This window comes from Styela clava, chromosome 14 (assembly GCF_964204865.1).
Source record: "Styela clava chromosome 14, kaStyClav1.hap1.2, whole genome shotgun sequence".
In the NCBI taxonomy this organism is placed as follows: domain Eukaryota; kingdom Metazoa; phylum Chordata; class Ascidiacea; order Stolidobranchia; family Styelidae; genus Styela; species Styela clava.
The window spans coordinates 1,215,874-1,237,416 of record NC_135263.1 but is presented as its reverse complement, the minus strand read 5'-3'; the positions used below and the strand labels follow the sequence as shown (position 1 = coordinate 1,237,416).

Below are 21,543 nucleotides of genomic sequence, written 5' to 3'. Positions count from 1 at the left end.
AGACTGTACTCAAATTTTCTCCCCGAACAATCCTCCTCACCAAAAATAGAAATGTTTCAAACCTCTTCAGAACAAACCACTGTAGCGACAACTAATCATTCTTACCAAATTAGTACAACAACGTTGATGAAACAACTCGACACCCACTGACAACTTCGTCATACAGTACTTGAACTACCAGCTTACAAAGAAAACACTTGACAGTACATACTTAGTTAAAACTTGACCAATTATTTATGGCCTAGTATGATATATACATACACTAAGCAATCAAGATACAGTCTACGTAAGGGACAAGCCTAATTGAATATAATTTCTGATTTAATACAAAAAAAAATCAATTAACACAGAAACAAGTTAGTATTGAGAATGTAGAGTAGTTGACATAAATACAACACTCGTCCCTGGTATTTTATTTCAAACACTTGACTGGCAAAAATGTTATTCATTGAAAACACAACTACTTCCAACATTAGAAGTTTCGAGCTGATGAGAATCAAATTTTGTCAGATATAATGCCTGCCTAATAAAACATAACTTAATGAACAATTCATTGTTTAAATGACATAACGAGAACAGTTCATTAGCAACACTTTTCATCTAGAAGGATTCATATAAATAAAAAAAAATAACTTGTCCAAATAACTCCTTCCAAATTGTCAGCCTCTGGGTACAGTTATGAAAAAGACGATATAACAGAACTATCCGGTAAGTTTAGGTCCCATACACAACAAAAATGCCCACTGCCAAATCTACGCATCGAACCGAGAAAAAGCGTATCGTAAGGTAAATACACTGAACGGCCAAGGAGGACTAACATCCCGAGCCGCCGCCTGAAGACAACTGACTGAATATCTGCAATGCTCGTCGATTACCCTGCACTAGACTTTTTTTTTTCCCACTGGCGGCAACTTTCAATTTTACCGCAGTGAAATTACTATGCATTGTGATAGGATAGGATTTACATATTTATCCCGGGGGAGAGGAAAGCCGATAAGACGGATATCCATATGGCGAACCACGGCCTCTCGTCCGGTTACCATTCCAAGTCGGGTATGGGATTAGTTATATTGTTTGTTTTCGGAAGCATGGACTTGGTGGTGGAGGAAGCCGTAACCGACCAGCGGTTACGTGAACCACCCAACGACGGCGAGGAGTCCAGCAATCCTCTCGCACATAACCATCCCTGCATGGGATTCGAACCTGCGAACCCATGCAAAGTAATTAGAGGTGCGGTGGCAAGCGTGTTCCTAACGCTTAGCCCGTTGAGCCACACCGCCGCGCCAATGTCCCAGTCGTTTGATTAGTCATATTCAGAAAAAAATCAGTGCGACGGTGCCTGGTTTTTTAAATTTGAAATGTTAAATAGGCAAAAGCATGAGAACGCCAACCAAATATTTTCTTATTTTATTTAGTTTGAATTGTTAGATATGGATAAGGTAGACATAATAGCTAAATAGCATCGTAACTTCACTGCCTTCGAAACAAACTTGAGAACAAAAGTCGACAAAAATTTGTGATCCTATAGCGCCTCGTGCGTTCAGTTGAGAGGCAGGATCGATATTTTTTAAAAAAATGGGTTGGATTTTTGGGCAAATTTTGCAGATAAAAACCCAAAAATAGAAACTTTCAGGCTACCCATACCAATGACATGTTATGAGATACATAGAGTCGGGACGTATAAATTCATTACCGGTATCGTTTGCCATAAGACTCAAAGAAATTCAAATACCCAAAAATTTTCAGAAAATGTCAAGGCAGAAGTGAATTAGAATAAAAACAAAAAGCAGAAGTTCTTGAGAAACTTTTCGTAAAATACAAGAGAAATAGAGGAGCAAATGCAGTGAATGAGTGAAGACGAAAGACTAGTATGACGGAAATACCGCGGAAATTATTGGCATGGGATAGAAGTACGTAGTTTGCATAGAAAACCGAAATCTGAAAATTGCTTTTCCAGTTTTCTGAATTTCCTCAAGGTCACATATTCAAGATATAGTTGAATTACGAATTATTGACTATAGCCAGAAAGAAATAATGATTCATTTTCGAATATATCATCAAAGTACACATTTCAGTAAAAAGAATAAACAGTACCAGTAATCAAAAATATAATCCAGTAATCCGAATATTTGAAGGGGGCGGGCAAGACTGCAAGGTCATAAGGTCGACAGGCTTCAAATTGCAGTATTAGTTAAATTCCTATTTTACATATTTTCCTAACCTTTTTAATGTCGGTAAACCTACTAAATACAGAAATATGTTAATAACTAACAATAAATGAACAGATCATTGTTGGCTTAAGTCAGTGCTATGCTGAGTCATATGATTTGTACAAACAAAACATTTCTTTGTAGTAAAGCGAGAAGTAAAGCAGCCTACTATGTACTATGTGTTATAATGCTGATCGGCCAGAACATAATAAGTATTAATTATAGTAAAGGTGGCAGTGTCGTGTTGTAATGCAAGGTGTTGGCGAACCAATAATTTTCCTATTCTGAAGACTGTGAGATTAGGATAGGATTTACATAGTTATTCCGGGGAGAGATAAGACGGCTTCTCGTCCGGTTACCATTCCATGTCGGGTATGGGATTAGTTAGTTATTTGTTCTCGGAAGCATGGACTTGATGGTGGAGGAAGTCGTAACTGTCCAGCGGTTACGTGAACCACCCTACCCTGTAGAATGATATTTGTGATTTTTAGATATACTCTGAATTGGGTCATTCTCAACAGTATAATCAAGACATTAATGAATGTTAATTGAACCTTAAATTACAGGGTTTTTATATCATATGTATCCCAGGGGTGAGGAAAGCAATCTTCTGTTTTTCACATAATCGTCTTTCACAAAATTCAATCATGTGAATGCGCTCAAGGTATACATTGGCGTGATGACAAGCATGTTATTTAGGTACTCCCATAGTATGTGTACCAGGTTACGTTTAGGCCATAATTTTTTTCCAATTTTACTTCTATTACGAGTTCGGGGACTGTCTGTGTTAGCCAAGTGGAAATACCCCCTGCCCATAGGTTTCAGTCCCTTCAACCAACTTGATGTAAAATAGACGAACAAAATTAGTTACCTCCATATTGGTACACACATTTCTGGAGCACCATTATTTGTGCTCACCAAGATGCATCAACCACTGAGCTATCAATGCTTTTACCGAAAACAAATGCAGAAATTCTTTCTAACAGACTACGGTAATCCACCTTTTCTAGTTTTATTGTTTTTAAACCTTAACTCTGCTACCTCTACATCATGTCTATCTCATCACCTAAGTTATCATTCCTCATATGCTTGTTTGCTTTGTATATTGGACTCGCATCATCTCAACATGTCAAAGGTATTTTTGGTTGATTTAATAAATTAGTTCTGATGTACTGTCTAGCACAGGGATGTCCGAGACAAGTTGAGTATCCGAAATGGAATTTGATATTTCAATCAATTTTGATTTGAGAAAAATTATTGTTTCCAGTCTCGGCTGTGTTCCTTGTTGTCATTGAATTCTGCAAACTGTAAAATAATGGGAAACCAATCAAACCGTTTATCTAAATTTTGTTTGACCAAGGTTACAGAATCACTAGTTAAATAATGATCTCACCAAATATTTCAGGAATTTTTGTTAACTCCTGTAATGTCAGTGCTAGATGCAGCACTCAGCAGCTTTACTTTTGAATGAGTTTCTCTCCTTGAGTCTTTGCTTCATGTCTTATTCCGACCCACAATCCCATGGCAACAATTTTAGTCACAGTGTAATGAATTCAGCTGAAATGGAAAGATGCTGTTTTTCTGGTATTATAGTAGCTTATGATATGTCTGCTTGTCAAGAGCCTTGTCTGAAGCTCACCTTGCGTGGGTTCGCATCCCATGCGGAGATGATTATGTGCAAAAGGATTGCTGGACTCCTCGCCACCATAGGGGGGGTTCATGCAGCCGCTGCTCAGTTTTGGCTCATGCCAATCCATGCATTATCTGAAACAAATAACTGGTTAACTAATCCCATACCTGACATGGACTCGCAACTGGACGAGGGTCCGTGGTTCGCCATATTATTAAGCCGTCTTATTGGCTTTCCTCTCCCCTGGGATGAATATGTAAATCCTATCCCATAATACTTCTTTTTAATTGTTGCTCTCTCATGTTTTTAGACTCAAAAATCCATTATTATTCTCCGACAAAACCAACATTATTTTCTGGTAACGCGACGACACATTCAGTTACTACAAGTATCGGCAACACCACTGCTCCACCAAGTAAGTGTTAACATTAAGGCAGGGCTTCAGGGCCAGAAAAAAATAAGGACGCTGTGATAGAAAAATATAAGGGCGCATTAAGAACAATATGCTATAATCACATTTGATTATATTTTTCACTGCTAACAGTTTGTTGTAGTAAGTTGTCACTGTTTAGGACAGTTTTAACCCTCTACTAGACTTCAAAATTCGCAAAACTTCGAAATATGTTTTCCCGTTGGCTGTTATACGTTGAAAAACACCTGAAAAAAATCAATCGGTAATCAATCGGTTTGGTAGTAAACAGACGGGCCTGAAATGGATGGGCCTTCGAGATTAAAATCTTGAGGAACATACAACTATTAATGTATGGGCCTTCGTTACCCATGTAGGCTACTTTTTTTTTTTAATTTTGAAGTTTATGTTGTTGTTCCGGCTTTTGTTAGTATTCTATGTTCGACTTTTTTCCTCCGTATGATTTATCGCATCTCCCTCCTCACCGAAATGCATTTTATTTTATTTTTTTAATCATGTTTGTAAAATGTGTACTTTCGGCATGTGTAAAAATAAACTACTGACTGACTTATCTCAGTAAAAATGGGGCTCCCGAAGGATGCGAACCAAGATGGCGGACATCGGAATGTAATATGTGTACTAGGTTAGGGTTAGGCCATAATTTTTTTCCAATTTTCCTTATTTTAGTCCTATTATCAGTTCGAAGACTAGCCAAGAGCCTCCCGTAGTATTTATACCTAAAATTATGGCCTAACCCTAACCTAGTATACATATTACATTCCGATGTCCGCCATCTTGGTTCGCATACTTCGGGAGCACCGTGAAAATAATACAAATTATCAACGTACCTCAAAAGTTATGGAAACCTTGTGTATAGGCTTCATAGCTATAAAATATGTCATACACACTGATGGCCATTAATAGCTGGCAATGTGCATATCGTCACAAGATTAGTAAAGCAGAATGGCAACGTAGCATATCCCTGTAGTAGTTACGACTTCCCCATTCAGGAATAAGTAATCAGTGGTTTATTTTTTCACTTCACAGAAAATATACTTTCTACGAGCAGGATATTAGCAAAAATAACATAAAAAAAAGTCTTTTCAGGTTGAAAGAAGATGCTAAAAACCAATACATTAATGATTTTTAGTGCTGGGCGTTTCTTTCCAAATCGAATATTGAATTTTTCTTGTCAAACAAACACCATTTCATTTTGCGATTAATCAAAATTGAAATTTTTTTCTTTTTTCAGGCAACTCTTCCAACTCATGGCAAGGATATATCGGTGCTGGAGTCGCCGTTGTTTTCTTCGGAAGCAATTTTGTTCCTGTGAAGAAATATGATACAGGAGATGGTATGGAGTTGTATTGTAGACATTTTGTATTATTTAATTTTATTTTATCTCATCACCTAGTGATGAACCCTGTCTTAACTGTGTTGCATCGCAATGTTCATGAAACAAAGGGAAGAAAAATGAAAGAAAGTCATTTATATAAAAACCATAGTTCCAGCAAACCATATTATTTCTCGAGCGTTGCTCTTTTCTCTGGCTTAGCAAAGATTTCTTTTATTGAGGTGTTTTATTTCGAAAGAGATTATTTATCTAAAGTTTGAAATCTCACTGGTTTTCTATTCCATACTCAATTTTTTACACCTTTGCCAAGGTGAAGGGGCGGAGTTTTTTAGAAAGTGATGCCGATATAGTCAAGCTCATCATTTTGACCATCAGGCCATAAGTTTAGTGCTCCCGAAGTATGTGAACCAAGATGGCAGACATCGAAACGTAGTATATGTACCAGGTTAGGGTTAGGCCATACTTTCAGGTACAAATACCACGGGAGTCACTTGGCTAGTCCCCGAACTTGTGAAAAAACAAAAATATGAAAATCAGATCAAAATTATAATATAACCTTAACCTGGTATGCACACTACATTTCGGGGTCCGACATCTTTGTTCACATACTTCGGGAGTAGCATAAGTTTCGTGTGAAATTAGGATTTCATCTTTTTGTCTATTTATACATACAATTTTCTCATATTTCCAGGTGTCTTTTTTCAATGGATCCTATGTGTAGCGATATGGATGACAGGTCTCATAGTTAACGCTGTTCAGAGCTTCCCTAAGTTTTACGGACTCGCTATGTTGGGAGGTAAGGTTTCATAATAAATAAATAACTGGTTAGCTATTCTTGAACCTGACATGGATTGGTAACAGGATGAGAGGCCGTGGTTCGCCATATTATTAAGCAGTCTTATATACTTTCCCTCCAGCGTGTGGAATATAAAAAATTCTATCTCTACCACCTTTGGCAGATATCAGGATAAGAGGCCGTGGTACGCCATATGATTGGGCCCTAATATCTTCTTTTCTCTCCGCAGGATAAATATAAAAATACCTTCTTAATTAACACCATACCTGACATGGACTGGTAGCAAAACGATTTGTCGTAGTCTGCTATTCTATATAATTTGGTTGTCTTTCTGGTTGCCCACTCCTCCCAGGTTAAATATAAAAATCCCATCTTGTGAACAAACCGCTTTATTTTTTCGAATCGAATTTTTACTAGGCCTCATTTTTTACCCCGAATTTGTACACCTGCTCAGAAGTCAAAGATACTAATATGTACAGGCAACGACTTGAATGCCAAGAGGCATAAAATTTGCACAAATTATGCTTGAGAAGACTCGTGTTAAAAACAACCCGACCCAAATATAAAATAAGCATAGTCGCACAATAAGACGCCAAAATTAGGATCCAGAAAATTGACTTTATAGCCGTGAAATACGATGTATAGCCAGCAGCTAAAATGCCAAAAGGTAGTGAATTTATATTTAATTGTTGCGGTGCCAGCAAATATCAGTTGATGGATGATTTGATTTGATAAATCCTAAATTCTTGGATAAAAACTGAACTGTTTTCTTTGTTTTCAGGTGTTCTCTGGTCTACAGGAAATATGTGTGTTGTCCCCATTATCAAGACAATTGGACTTGGCTTAGGATTACTGATCTGGGGCTCCTTCAACCTGCTGTCAGGATGGGCCAGTGGAAGGTGGGTGCAAACAGGCAAGAGTGTAGCCAGGAATTTTTCAAAAATTCTAATTGCCAAGTTAGACCGTATCAGCCAGCGGGGTCGTTCATAGGGTGATACATGAATTTTTAAGGATCCTGACTCCTGAGTATGTCGTATACATTTTAAAAATATGGCATAAAAAAAAAAAAATTGAGGAATTCACCTCGCCTTAGGCAGACAGAAAAAAAAAGATTGAGAATTTTTGTCTGAACCCTTTCGAATAATCCTCTATTGGATTCGAAAATTTGTTTCAAAATGCAGAGCCCCACCTATGTACCAGTACAAACTATTAGATCACTATTACTATTTCTGCTAAAATTTAATTTATACTACTTACAGATTTGGATGGTTTGGTCTTCATAAAGAAATCCCAAACAATACAACATTCAACTACATCTCTATTGGTCTGGCTATGTTGAGGTGAGATGGCTATTTTTCTAGTTCAGAGGCTATCTAACTGGGCCCTCTGCCCCCCTAGGGGAGAGAGAGAGAGATGTGCCTGTAGTATTGCAAAACCGAAGTGTCACGATAAATGCTCAAGAGTATTTGTAATGGGGTAAGGGGGTCGGGTACGAATTATAAAAGTTAGAAATTCTGTCCAGGGACGTCTAGAAGTATGTGCACCAAGATGGCGCACAACCTTGACATAGTAGTTGTACCAGTTTAGGGTTCAGGTTGTGCGCCATCTTGGTGCACATACTTCGGGAGCGCCCTGGCCAGTACCCTATATTTATCCTTTGGTTTTTACGGCCTTTTCTTCGTAACTTTTTCAAATAATTTTTTTTTGATTTTGAAATTCGTCTTTTTGTCTTAGAAATTCTCAAATTATTTTTTATTCTCTAGCACTGTATTCTGGTTATTTGTTGAATCTGACACATCCACTAGTGGGCGTCAACTGGAAGAAGATGAAAATAGACTTCTCAATAGCGTCATACCAGAGGCAGAGGTGAAAATATGTTTGGAATTTTGACCTGGAATATTTTTTTCCGCTCTTTTACAAGTCTGGAAAATTTAACATTGACTAGGGGTTAAAATTTGACTGTGAATCGTAGGCGTAAACAGGGGAGTTCCCCCTCCCAAAATTTTTAAATATTCATTTTTTCGATTAAGACGGAGACTTGAATTCTTACGTCTTTTTCAACACTTAGTCTTGTCTTATTTTTCTACTAAATGGAAGCATGAAATCGCTGTACCAGAAGCCTAATTTTATATCTGAATTTTTCCAGATAATTGTTCCTGATTCCACTGACAAAGAAATGGAAGAAGATGATGAATCGTGGACCGATAGACTGTCACTGAGAGGAAAAAGAATTGTGTAAGTGGATGGGGGCTTAAAATTATTTAGTCAGAGTCTCTGAGTGCTTTAAATTTTATGCATTAAGTATTTACTAGGGTTTTCAGCTATCGGAGACCGCTGACTTATCGACCTTCCGCATGTTCAATATTTTACTTGACAATTTTGACGTCGTTTTGATTCAATTTCACCCAATAGCCTAGTACAGAAACTGCGGTTTCGATTCCTTCGCTCTGACTCAATAGCGACACCGCATGTCCCATCACTAATTAATTAATAGCTCGCTAATTATACAACATAATTCATCCAAAAGTGTCTAACAGACAAACAGACAAATATCTATCAACATACTTACCGATCGAGACCGATAAGTAACAACTTATCAAATAGCATTCATTTAGGCCTCTCAAAGCGAAGTTTCATAAAAAAAAAAACCAGCCAGTCTATGTCTTGCATTTGCCTTGACCATATCCCTCCCCATCAGGTTAACACTAGATATCCTACTATTACCGCCTATCAATCCTAACTCGGAGGATTTTTAAATTTTGAACCCGACCTTTGACCCCCAGAGTTTGGAAATACGACCAATGAAAACACACCAAACTCCTACAGCCTCACTTAAAGTCCTTTTCTATTTTAGAGGTTGCCTGCTTTCTGTATTCTCTGGTACATTGTATGGAGTTTCATTTGCACCTGTCATTCATATCAAGGATAATTACAAGGGAGCCTCACAGAAAGGTAACTTTGGTACTTTTACTCAGGATTTACATATTTATACCGGGGAAGAGGAAAGTCGATAAGATGGCCCAATCATATGGCAAACCACGGCCTCTCGTCCGGTTACCAGTCCATGTCTGGTATGGAATTAGTTAGCCAGTAGTTACTTGTTTTCGGATGCATGGACTTGATGGTGGAGGAAGCCGTATCTGGCGAGGAGTCGAGCAATCCTCTCACACATAACTATACCTGCATGGGATTCAAATCTGCGAACCCACGTAGGGTAATCAGAGGTGTGGTGGCGAGAGTATTCGTAAAACGCTTAGCACGATGTGCCACATCGCCGATCCATCGGCTGCTTGCCTAATCCAGAGCTGCCACAAGGTGCACAATTAGGTCAAATATAGCATGTATCAGATCCAGATATTTATTTCCGCTGTTCATAACCAATATGTTATTCAAATAAATGAAAGGCATGTGACAAATTACAAAACGGATATCGCTTGTTACGGTTAACGAGAGGTCTCAAAGAGTCATCCAGTTAATGACATTGTGCAACTGTATTGAAGCAGCAAATGTAGCAAGGGAACAGTTTACTTAATTAGACACAATATCTGGCTTTTGATCGTACCAGAAACAGCGAATAATGTGGTCAACTGACAGCGGTTAGTTTAGTTGGTGTTGTGACAGTTCATATATTTCACCCACACCTCAGTAGTCGAACATAATTAGTTCAGATTTGTTGTTTCACTACTGATTCGTTTGAGTATCGTAACTTTTTTGCTATAAGAAACAACGTTATATATTTTAATTTGTTCATTCGTATTCCAAAATACCCAAAATATAAACAAAACATTATATCAGTGTTTCTCAAACTTGTTATGCCGCGCCCTCTTTTAAGAATTTGTCAAGTTTTTCGCCCCACTTCAAAAATAACTAGCTAACAATAAGCTACAAATAACTGATAATAATAACAGAAACAAGCACAACAGCTCTCTGCGATCTATAAACAATAATGTATTATAAATATTCAAGGCAGCCAAGATCAAATCTAGCAAATATTTTCGTTTTTAATTAGCTTCACACCCCCTCAAAAAATTGTCTAACGCCCCCTTGTGGTGAAAGCCCCTCTGTTTGAGAACCACTGGTGTATATTGTCTTCGGTACTCCCGAAGTATGTGAACCGATATGGCGGAGACTGGAACGTAGTATGTGTTCCAGTTTAGGCCATAATTTTAGGTAGAATTACTACAGAAGTCACTTGTCTAGTTTCCGAACTCGTAATAAAACTAAAATAAGGAAAATTGGAATAAAGTTATGGCCTAACCCTAACTTGGTACACATACTACGTTCCGGAGTCCGCCATCTTGGTTCACATACTTCGGGAGTACTGGGAAGATTCCAGTCATAAAGTTTGAATTATATTTCATTCACTCATCTTTAATTCCAGATCTTGACTACGTATTCGCGCATTTCTGTGGAATTCTCGCTACGTCTTCAGTTTATTTCATTATTTATTGCATCATAAAGAAAAACAAACCAAAGGTAAGAACAATACATTCCTTATGATGGGGCTGTAGAGTCAATGCTGGAGTTGTTATTTTAAACACCTTGAATTGGGTACTCCCGAAGTATGTGAACCAAGATGGCGGACACCGGAACATAGTATGTGTACCTGTCTAGGATTAGGCGATAATTTTAGGTATAAATACCACGGGAGGTATAAAGGTTATGGCCTAACCCTAACCTGGTACACATACTACGTTTAGGTGTCCGCCATCTTGGTTCACGTACTTCGGGAGTACCCAAACTTCAGTCTAAAACTTGGAAAGATTTAATTTTACTAAGCGATCTCAACATTCGTTTGAATCAGAATTTTTTTTATCAGGTTTACCCCTCAGTGATCCTCCCCGGAATAATATCGGGATGGATGTGGGGCGCTGCCGACATTGGTTGGTTCATTGCAAACGAGTATTTGAGTGAAGCTGTTAGTTTTCCTATTGTTACAACTGGACCTGGTATTATTGCATCACTATGGGGTGTATTTGTATATAAAGAAGTAAAGGTAAGTTGGGTTATACCAAAGTACTGAATGACCTCTGGAGACCAGCATGACAGTATTTATACCCAGCAAGCATGCTTCAGTGGTTTTACCCACAATTCAATACCATCATGCTGTGCTGTCATTGGTCAGTTAAAGATAAGGTTAGAGCACAGTTATCCCAGGATGACAAGCAGCTGGGCAAAATATAAATTAAAACACACAAGTTAACAAATTTTCTCCCCTCCACAAAATTTTTTTCTCACTTATTCTGTGACGGTCATCCAATGCAAGTATTAACCAGGCCCAAAGTTCTTGTGGAATTCCTTGAAGTTGATATTTTTGACAAAGATTCAAGAAACATCAAGCTAATGGGGCATTCTCGATAGATATTTAAAAAATGCATCCAGAATAATTTTTTAAGTGTCTTGTCCAGTGTAAATTTTTAGAGTACTCTTGTAGTGTGTGTACCAGGCCAGGGTTAGGGCATAATTTTATTCCGATTTTCCTTATTTTAGTTTTATCACGAGTTCGGGGACTGTCTCTGTTAGCCAAGTAAATATCCCCCTGCCCATAGGTTTCAGTCCCTTTACACAATTTGATGTAAAGTAGGCAAACAAAATCAGTTACCTCCATATTGGTACACACACTTCTGTAGCGCCATTCTATCAGTACACTTACCACTTTTTTTTTGAGTTCTGAAAAGACATTCAAACTCTTTTCCAGGGCCGTCGTAATTTCATCATCATGGGGATTGCATATTCGTTGACGATAACAGCTGCTGTGTTCGCCGGACTTTCAAAGAAATAGTTTTTTAGGGACGGAGGCGGTGATTTCTGGATATAGAAAACAAATTAAGATAATGTAATGGGTAAAGAGAAGTTTGAGCTTATAAAATTTGTCCCTGCTGCCCTTTTTCAATACTTTCCATCTATGCATGTATTTTATGTATGGGCGAATTACGACCCACGTAACAATTTAATATGGCTCGTCAATGTTAAGTGAAATAGTTTGTTTTTACCTTTTTACGTTCTAGGCGTAAAATTATATGATTATGTGTATTTTATTCCTATATTCATACGTATTCTGCTATTGCATTTTGACTCATGGTTTAGGAATCATTCTACCAAAGTTTTTGGAAATGATGATATTATTTTGAATCAAGTAGCCTATAGAATTATCACTATTAAGCAGCTATGAAGTTATTAGTCCTTTAGAAATAGTTCATGATTTTTATGTAGTGTTTATTTTCAATTAGTTTGATTTGGATATTTTGGTGCTCCCGAAGTATGCGAACCAAGATGGCAGTCATCGGAACGTAACATGGGTAACAGGTTAGGGTTAGGCGATAATTTTTCCTTATTTTAGTCCTATTATCAGTTCGAAGACTAGCCAAGAGCTTCCGTAGTATTTATACCTAAAATTATGGCCTAACCCTAACCTAGTACACATATCACATTCCGATGTCCGCCATCTTGGTTCGCATACTTCGGGAGCCCCGATATTTTTTTGGAAAGGGGAAGTCCCCGTAGTTTGCCATAGTTTTAGGGCACGTCGACTTTCCTCTTCCTCGGTAGGAGAGAATGAGAATCTATTTGAAAGAGTAATTTTTTTTATTTTGGCCATTTCGGTCTTTACTCAATACAAACCTCTTCCTCATAACGAGAGATTTACAATCTTCATAATTTTTTCATTTTGGTCATTGCTGTCTTGTCTATACTTAATACAGATTATTGAAACAAGAATACATGCTGTGGTTTGTCAAATGATTAGTCTTATCAGATTACCTCTCCTGCCGGAGTTATACCTATGAAACTGTAAATTATTTGGTTTCTCAATCACCATACTTAATTTGTCGATGGATTAAGACTCTGCAACTGTTTTCCTCTATCATGATTTTATCATAAATATCATGTTTATGTGCAATATTTTTATTTCAAACTATTTTTAACGATTCTTCATTTTATCGTTTTATATTTTATTGAAATATCTATTGGAACTCTACATTTCTAGTCCAAGAGTTTAGCTGCACACATAAACTACTGTAATGTATTTCTGGTATATTTTGTCAGAATGGTCGCACGCAATTGGTGCATCTGGCCCCCTCGTGTGTAAATTTTCGATAACGTATTTCACAAATTTATAACTCGACTCTGTTACTGCTTATTCCCTTACCTTTGTATCAGTGGATCCGTATGTATCACTCCTATTGCAAGGATACTGTAGGACAGTGGTTCTTTACCTTTTCAGAATTTGTCAAGTCTCGCGCTCCACCTCAAAAATAACTATTTAACAATCAGCTACAAATAACAGATAGCGAGTACTTATGTTTTTTTCAAAAAACACCTTGAAAATATGTGGATTGAATGTGAATAATGAAAATACGAAACGTAAATATCCAAAATAAGGCAGGTAGGATCAGATCTAACAAATATTTTTATTTTTAATTAGCCTTAAAAATTGTTTATGCCCCTTGGGAATGCGCCCCATCGTTTGGAACCACTGTGTTTGAGTATCCCTACAGTCAGAACATATTGATTCACTGATACCTATTCTCCAATATTATTTATATATAATGTATTTGAAAATTAATAAACGTAGCTATGTTATTTCTAATTTCAGTTACTTTATATAATAGCTCTTATAGCTGCATTTTACTTCTTAATTTGCTTATTTCTCATCACTGAAACATGGATAGAAATTATGGGATGCCAGGTTTTGGCTTTGGTTGGAATGCATCACAACAGGCCTCTGCTTCCTCTAGTGGTCAAAATGATTTCGACCCCGAAGCCCTCTGTAGTGATATTCTAAGAAACGTAGGTTCGTTATTCGAAGAATCTAAGAAAGCAGGAACCATGCCAGCTCCGAAAGTGTACATAAACAAAGGTAAGGTGCTTTTTTACAAAAATTTATATTTTCAAGGATTTTCATAGATTATCTATAGGACAGTTGTTCCCTAAGTTGATTGACCGTGGGCTAAAATTAGGAGCTGAAGGATATTCGCGGTCCAGGAGATGGAAGCGCCAACATGGGGCCCCCGATATGTATAATTAAGATATTGAATTATTATGAATATATATATATATACACATGCTGTGATAATGATGTGACAATCGGCAATATCTAGAACACAAAACGTATTGTTTAACTATTTCACTTAAGTTCGACGGGCCATATTAAATTAATATTGAATGCGGATGTAATTGGTTTGCTGGGCACGATTTGGGAATCATTGATATCAGATTTTCATATTTCTCTCAAAGCAAGGTCTATAGAACTCACTCAAAAATAAGGAGAATCATTCCTGAGCGAAGTTAAGAGCGACTACTAGAATGCCAAGACTATATATAGATAACTATATTGTGAGATTATATGTTAGTAAAAATGTGGCATGAGACTAGAAGCAATTCGGGTCAAAAAGGTCAGACAAAATAGATATGAATTTTTTTGTCTGGCAGCTAACATTTCTCAGAGATGAGTCTCCTTTACTTCTGAGTGAGTGCCTGTAAGTTTGCTCAGAGATGAGTCTCCTTTACTTCTGAGTGAGTGCCTGTAACTTTGCTCAGAGATGAGTCTCCTTTACTTCTGAGTGAGTGCCTGTAACTTTGCTAAGAGATGAGTCTTCTTTACTTCTGAGTGAATGCCAGTAACTTTGCTCAGAGATGAGTCTTCGTTACTTCTTAGTGAGTGCCTGTAACTTTGCTCAGATATGAGTCTTCCTTGCTTCTAAATGAGTACGCTTGGCATTGCTTTATTAAGCAAATTTTTTTTATAATATCTGCAGGCAGATCCATCACAGCCCAGAACGTCATCACTGATTGTTCTAACGTGACAATTCACCAGAGTGGGGGGGCATTTGTTGCCCCAGAATCACCCCCAGTTTATGAAGAGGAGGTGATTCCCCCTCCAACGGAACCGAATCCAGTACCAGGTTAGTAGTTGTTACATTTTCATACGATAATTTTCTCCGAACAAGCCTCATTTAAAGCTGCCACTGTTGTATTTTTGTGAGGATATGTTCACTTCAATTAATACTCTATATAGCAGCCACACCAGGAATATTCAGGGGGTTCTGAAATTCCCAGTTGCAAAATTAGAAAGCTGAAGGCTGGAAAACCCTGTGGGTTTAAAAAGGGTTACAAGCTACGAAAAATTGCAATGTATGATACAGAATTCATTTTTTTACATTTTAAAAATGTGGGGGTTCCGACCGCAAACCCTCTCTTGGCAGCTTCTGATACAGAAGTTCGCCGGGCCATATTAAATTAATATTAAATGCGGGTCGTAATTGGTCTGCTGGGCACCATTTGGGAAACATTGATATCAGATTTTCATATTTCTCTCAAAGCAAGGTCTATAGAACTCATTAAAAAATAAGGAGAATCATTCCTGAGTGAAGTTAAGAGCGACTACTAGAATGCCAAGACTATATAAATAACTATATTGTGAGATTACATGTTAGTAAAAACGTGGCATGAGACTAAAGCAATTCGGGTCAAATAGGTCACACAAAATAGATGTGGATTTTTTTGTCGGGTAGCTACACCCTCCTGACAGGCGGGAGTTCACAACCAACGAAGTTTAATGGCTGAAAACTTTCTTGGAGAGATAAGTTACGAAACTTAAATTTTCACCCCCATGCTCAGAGTCTTAAATCTCGATTTGAGAGTATATTAGCGTCATAGCGTGTTTTTTTTGCTTGTATACGTTGTCACAAAGTGAGCCCACGCTGTGCTTTATAAGTCTGATGTTTAAAAACCTGTTTTGGAAACTTTAAAGAAAGCAAGTATTCGCGCTCTAAAATGAGTCTACTTTACTTCTGAGTGAGTGTCTGTAACTTTGCTCAGATATGAGTCTCCTTTATTTCAGAGTGAGTGTCTGTAACTTTGCTCAGATATGAGTCTCCTTTACTTCATAGTGAGTTTTTGTAACTTTGCTCAGAGACGATTTTTTTTTACTTCCGAGTGTACATAACGTTGCTCAAATTTTCTATATATTATTTGCAGGCAGATCCATCACGGCCCAGAACGTCATCACTGATTGTTCGAACGTGACAATTCACCAGAGTGAGGGGACATTTGTTGCCCCAGAATCACCCCCAGTTTACGAGGAGGAGGAGGTGATTCCTCCTCCAGCGAAACCGGGACCGAATCCAGTACCAGGTTAGTGGTTGTTACATTTTCATACAATAATTTTCTCCGAACAAGCCTGATTTAAAGCTGCCACTGTTGTCTTTTTGTGAGGATATGTTCACTTTAAACAAAACTCTATAAAGCAGCCACATCAGGAATTTTCAGTTGCAAAATTAGAAAGCCGAAGGCTGGAAAACGTTGGTTTTCAAGGGTTCCTGTGGGTTTAAAAAGGGTCTCAGCAACAAAAAATTGCGATGTATGATACAAAATTGTTTTTTTCTTTTCATATTTTAAAAGAGTGGGGGTTCCAGCCGCAAACCCTCTGATACAGAAGGAGATGCTATATTTTGCAAACACTCGTGTGGGGTAGGGGGGGGCATGAGACTTGAACCCTAAATGTAATCTGTGATGCTAACACAACATTAATGCTTTATCACAATTGAAAGTATAAACTTCGATTTCACCACTCCAGGCCTATTAAAATATGGAAAACATGTTGATCTTCACGGAACTGCTATACAAGTAACAAACTTAAATTTATTTTGCAGGATCTATCCGTCTGTCCGATTCAATTTATATGTTCCATGAGAAGCCGTATTCTGAGAACGGAAATGTGTATAAAGGCGTACAATCCCACGGCATATCAGGAAATAAAGATATCGCTATAAAATTCATGGAATATAATGAAGAAACCCTCAGAGAATCGCAAATTCATGTCAAAGTTAACCGTCATCATAACGTACCCATTATTTACCAGTGTGAGCATTACCTTCTTGGTCCTATCAAGCATATATACATAGCAATGGAGCTGTGTGGGAACGATAATTTAGCAGAATTCATAAAAAAGACAGAAATAACTAAAAGACTCAGGGAAAAACTCATCGAAAATCTTGTCGAAGTAATTTTGCATGTTCATGGAAAAAATGTCATTCATTGTGATTTAAAACCTGAAAATATTTTAATATCACTGGGTGGCAGCCAAGTGAAATTAATCGATTTTTCTTCGAGTCGTGAAGTCATGAACGGAGAATCTGTTACTAGCTCAGAAAATATGTGCGTTGGTACTAATGGATGGAGGGCGCCAGAGATGTACAACACAAATGTCCGTACGAAGCAAGCTGACATATTCTCTCTAGCTCTTCTGATATATTTTGTTCAAACTGACGGCTCTCATCCGTTTGGTGATGACCCAGATCGTAGGAATCTCAATATAAAGCATTACCAAGAATGTGATTTGAGTAAATTGAAATCGGAGCCAAAACTTAAAGATTTGGTTCGTTGGATGTTACGGTTGGATCCACATGAGCGCCCAAGCATAACGGAAATCGACGACCATGAATATTTTCGTAGAAAAAATTTAGTTTGCCCATACCCTGAGCTTGGTAAGTATAAAATATATTGATAGGTTAGGATCCACATATTTATCCTGGGGGAGAGGAAAGCCGATAAGATGGCTTAACCATAGGGCAAACCACAGCATTTCATCCAGTTACCAATCCATGTCGGGTATGGGATTAGTTAGTTGCTTGTTTTTGGAAGCATGGACTTAATGGTGGAGGAAGTCGTAACTGACGAGCGGTTTTGTGAACCACCCTACGGTGGCGAGAAGTCGAGCAATCCTCTCGCACATTTAACTATCCCCGCATGGGATTTGCATCTGCAAACCCACGCAGAGTAATCAGAGGTGCAGTAGTGAGCGTCTGCCTAACGCTTAGCACATTGAGCTACACCGGCGCATAAGGAGGATAGAATTGTTTGTCCCAAGGGAAGGACAGAGTCCAATTCAAGTCTTCAAACCCTGATTTGAAAGTGAAGTTTGAGTCATGTGGATTCGTCACTTTTGATTCCCAGCAAATTTTAAGATTTATTGATAGGATTTTTTCGTATTTACCTCGGGGTGAAGGATAGAAGTTCCAAAGTCGAGTTTTCACAGGTTATCTGAGTCTTTGGTCAATTGGAAGGCTCGCTGGTGTGGTGCATTGTGCTAAGCGTTAGGAATATGCTTGCCACCGTACGCACCTCTCATTACACTGTATGGGTTCGCATGTTTGGATCCCATGCGGGGATAGTTATGTACTGGAGGATTGCTGGTAACCGCTGGTTGGTTGGTTCCTCAACCATCAAGTCCATGCTTCCGAAAACTAATAACTAACTAATCCCATACCCGTCATGGAATGATACCCGGACGAGAGGCCGTGGTTCGCCATATGATTAAGCCGTCTTATCGGCTTTCCTCTTCCTCACAGGAGATAAATATGTTAAATTTATTCGATCTATTCTAAAGTATCAGAAATTAACTGAAGTTGTTCAATTCACAGGGCTCAACTAATCTGCACTGACAAAAAATGATACAACTGCTTGAACAGCAAAGAAACTGGAAAATTGATGATTTTTTTGCTAAAAATTTCTACCAGACAAAATAATATGGAGAAAAGTTTATGTTAGCAGGCTTTAGAGTCGTTGTATTGGAAAAAAAAATGAGAATTCTGGTATATATATTAATTTGACTGTAAAAATGTCGGAAATTACATATGGAGAGAAAATTTTTTTTTTAATAGCCTTTATTTCAAATTTTGTTTAAAAAATAATCTCCTAATATTTTTAGTGGCGGCCATGTCTTGTTTCAAACGACTGTTTTTTTTATTCATGAAGTTCGTTGTAATTGAATCAAGTTCAATATATCTATATCGTATTTTTATCGTCACTTCTGATTTTAATTATTTTTATCTTCACGATATTACCATACAGCTGATGCTTCATTTTATTATAGAATCTACAATATTTCCCAACTACTAACGCCTTGAGCCACGCACATTATATATTATATGAATCCTAATTTACTGAATATCCTTGAGAGTTTAAAACTAAAAAAAAGTTGCCAAACTAAGGGATCGACTAAAAATTCGACTTATACAAGCAAAACTTTGACTTCTTACTTTTATTAATAAAAGAAATGGAACCATTTCTTGCCATTGTTGTAAACTGCTTGTCTGAGGAAGTCTGACTTTGGTCGGACAAATGTTACAGAAATATATTTGTGTTAGTGTGCAGCTAGACTCTTTAAAATAGTAGACTTCTGGACTCTGGATAAAATAGTCATGTTTATTCCAGCTACAGAATCCTTGCAGGTGGTTAGTCTCGCGCAACCCAATTCGAAATAACAATAATGGTTATCATTTTTCTTTAATTCTCTTTGTTAACAATTTGTAGGGTCGGCTCATCTGCGAATTTTTCTAAATTCATCGTTTTATGGCCGTTCATACGTGGTCACCTTATATACTAAGCGATACAAGGCAAATTTCACACTGAGCCGAGTAGAACCATCATGATTGTTTTACCCTACTACCGTTATTCTTCTTATGCTCACTGTTTTTTGCATTATGATTTGCTTCTGGTGGTGTGTGTGGGTGGCCATAGCTTGTTTTTAATAGAACCTTTCTGGCCCTGTATCACTTTCTATTTTTTAACCACAAACCTAGTTCATATCCACAGTATGTCATTTTAATTTTTTTATAATTGGTTTTATTGTTATAATAAAACAGATGGTGTATCATATAATCTACAATTTCTTTGACTAATTACTGAGTCTTTTTAGTCATCACATGCACTGTATCTAAGTCACAGTTTTATTTAGAAGTGGTTTTGCTTTTATTAGAGATGAATAGCTAACACTTTCTATGTATGTCTGAAGAAGTCTGACCTTGGTCGGACGAAACGTTACAGAAATATATTTGTGTTAGTGTGCAGAAAGACTCTTGAATTACTTAGGATTGTTATCTCTACTCTTGCTACAGCATACTTGCATTATATGCATATGGATCCGCCGACACAAAAGCATGGAAGAAGGATAAGTAGTTAGTCTCGCAGAAACCAAATAATCAGCGCAACCGCAACTTTCCTGTTTGCATTGATTTTGTTTTTGTATCGTAAGGTTGGAGCGATAGGACGGTTAATAATCAGTGGTTAGTAAAGAGGGGTTGGGCAAGGGGCCAAAACATTTAGCCCACCCTGACTAGCGGGCAATGTAAGTGTGAAGTACAGCGTTAACGATATGTCGTGATAATCAGCGACCCTTTCTTCTTTTAGACTTTTCCTTCTGAGTAGTTGGAGGGAGCCACAATGCTAGACGCGAAACTGATTTTACTCTTACTTTACAAGAAAATTCCCAGTTTATTGCCTGATAAGGTTAATTCACAATTCATCTTTCCTTATGTTGAGCATGAATTGTTGGAACATCGTTGGATTCTTAATCATAAGTCTGCTGTAACAATAAACAGAGTGCCAATGTGCCTTGATGTTGAGCATGAATTGTTGGAACATCATAGGATTCATAATCATAAGTCTGCTGTAACAATAAACAGAGTGCCAATGTGCCTTGAGTGCTGAAAGCCTCCGGAAGAGGACCACTCCAGGGGCGTAGCCAGAAACTTTGGAATGGGGGGGGGGGGGGCGGTAGATCGAAATACCTAGCGGGTCTGATCAAACGCTGGAATACGCATGTTTTTTTAGTCTTGGAGGTCTAAAAAGCATTTTAAGCTACGGAAAACTGCTATCTATGACACAGAAAAATGATTTTATTTTTTTTACATGTCAAAAGGGGGGGGGGGGTCGATCCGCAAAACCACCCCCCTGGCTGCGCCACTGGCCATAAAAAGTTGGAAACCACTGTCATAGCATCTGACGACTAGCAATATATTTGCCGTTTGGATGCATGTATTAGATTTATGTAAAGGGAACCATGTTGATGAAGCTCACTTAGTGACGTGAATCTTTTCTAAAATGAGGATATCTGCTGTTAGTGAGTTCGATACATAAAAGAACCTGTTCCTATCACTGGTCAGGTTGGTTCGTCTGGCAAAGGATTATTGATATTAAGTCAGAAAACATCCAGTTTTCAGTATATCGTTCAAGAATAGAGCAAATTGGTGTTAAAAAAGGCATGTGAATTTATCTGCAAAGTGGCAAATGGAAAAGAATTTGAATGGGCATTGTCCTTCACTGACTACAATCTATGGACTCCACAATGGGTGTCTCCTGAGG

The 21,543-nt window shown here is 37.8% G+C and overlaps 2 protein-coding genes across 3 annotated transcripts in view; both read left to right on the top strand.

Moving 5' to 3' along the window:
* Positions 1-3,192: 3,192 nt before the first annotated feature.
* The window catches only part of LOC120340712 (transmembrane protein 144-like), a 73,757-nt gene continuing 55,406 nt past the window's right edge, over positions 3,193-21,543 (top strand). Inside the window, exons 1-12 of one of the 2 annotated variants that reach the window (XM_078119813.1) lie at positions 3,193-3,345; positions 4,151-4,255; positions 5,502-5,603; positions 6,295-6,399; positions 7,181-7,298; positions 7,659-7,739; positions 8,163-8,265; positions 8,546-8,634; positions 9,254-9,351; positions 10,781-10,875; positions 11,219-11,395; positions 12,098-12,177. In XM_078119813.1, coding sequence (XP_077975939.1) covers positions 3,261-3,345; positions 4,151-4,255; positions 5,502-5,603; positions 6,295-6,399; positions 7,181-7,298; positions 7,659-7,739; positions 8,163-8,265; positions 8,546-8,634; positions 9,254-9,351; positions 10,781-10,875; positions 11,219-11,395; positions 12,098-12,177 — 1,238 coding nt within the window. In that variant the 5' untranslated portion in view covers positions 3,193-3,260. Of the gene's footprint in view, positions 3,346-4,150; positions 4,256-5,501; positions 5,604-6,294; positions 6,400-7,180; positions 7,299-7,658; positions 7,740-8,162; positions 8,266-8,545; positions 8,635-9,253; positions 9,352-10,780; positions 10,876-11,218; positions 11,396-12,097; positions 13,994-21,543 lie in introns of those variants that run through there. The other variant, XM_078119812.1, reaches the window with a different exon arrangement.
* On the top strand, positions 14,060-19,046 carry LOC120328049 (serine/threonine-protein kinase/endoribonuclease IRE1-like). The gene is made up of 5 exons (XM_078119811.1): positions 14,060-14,257; positions 15,156-15,302; positions 16,378-16,533; positions 17,052-17,885; positions 18,822-19,046. Exons 1-5 carry the CDS (start codon positions 14,062-14,064, stop codon positions 18,830-18,832), a joined length of 1,344 nt encoding a protein of 447 aa, XP_077975937.1. The 5' UTR covers positions 14,060-14,061; the 3' UTR covers positions 18,833-19,046.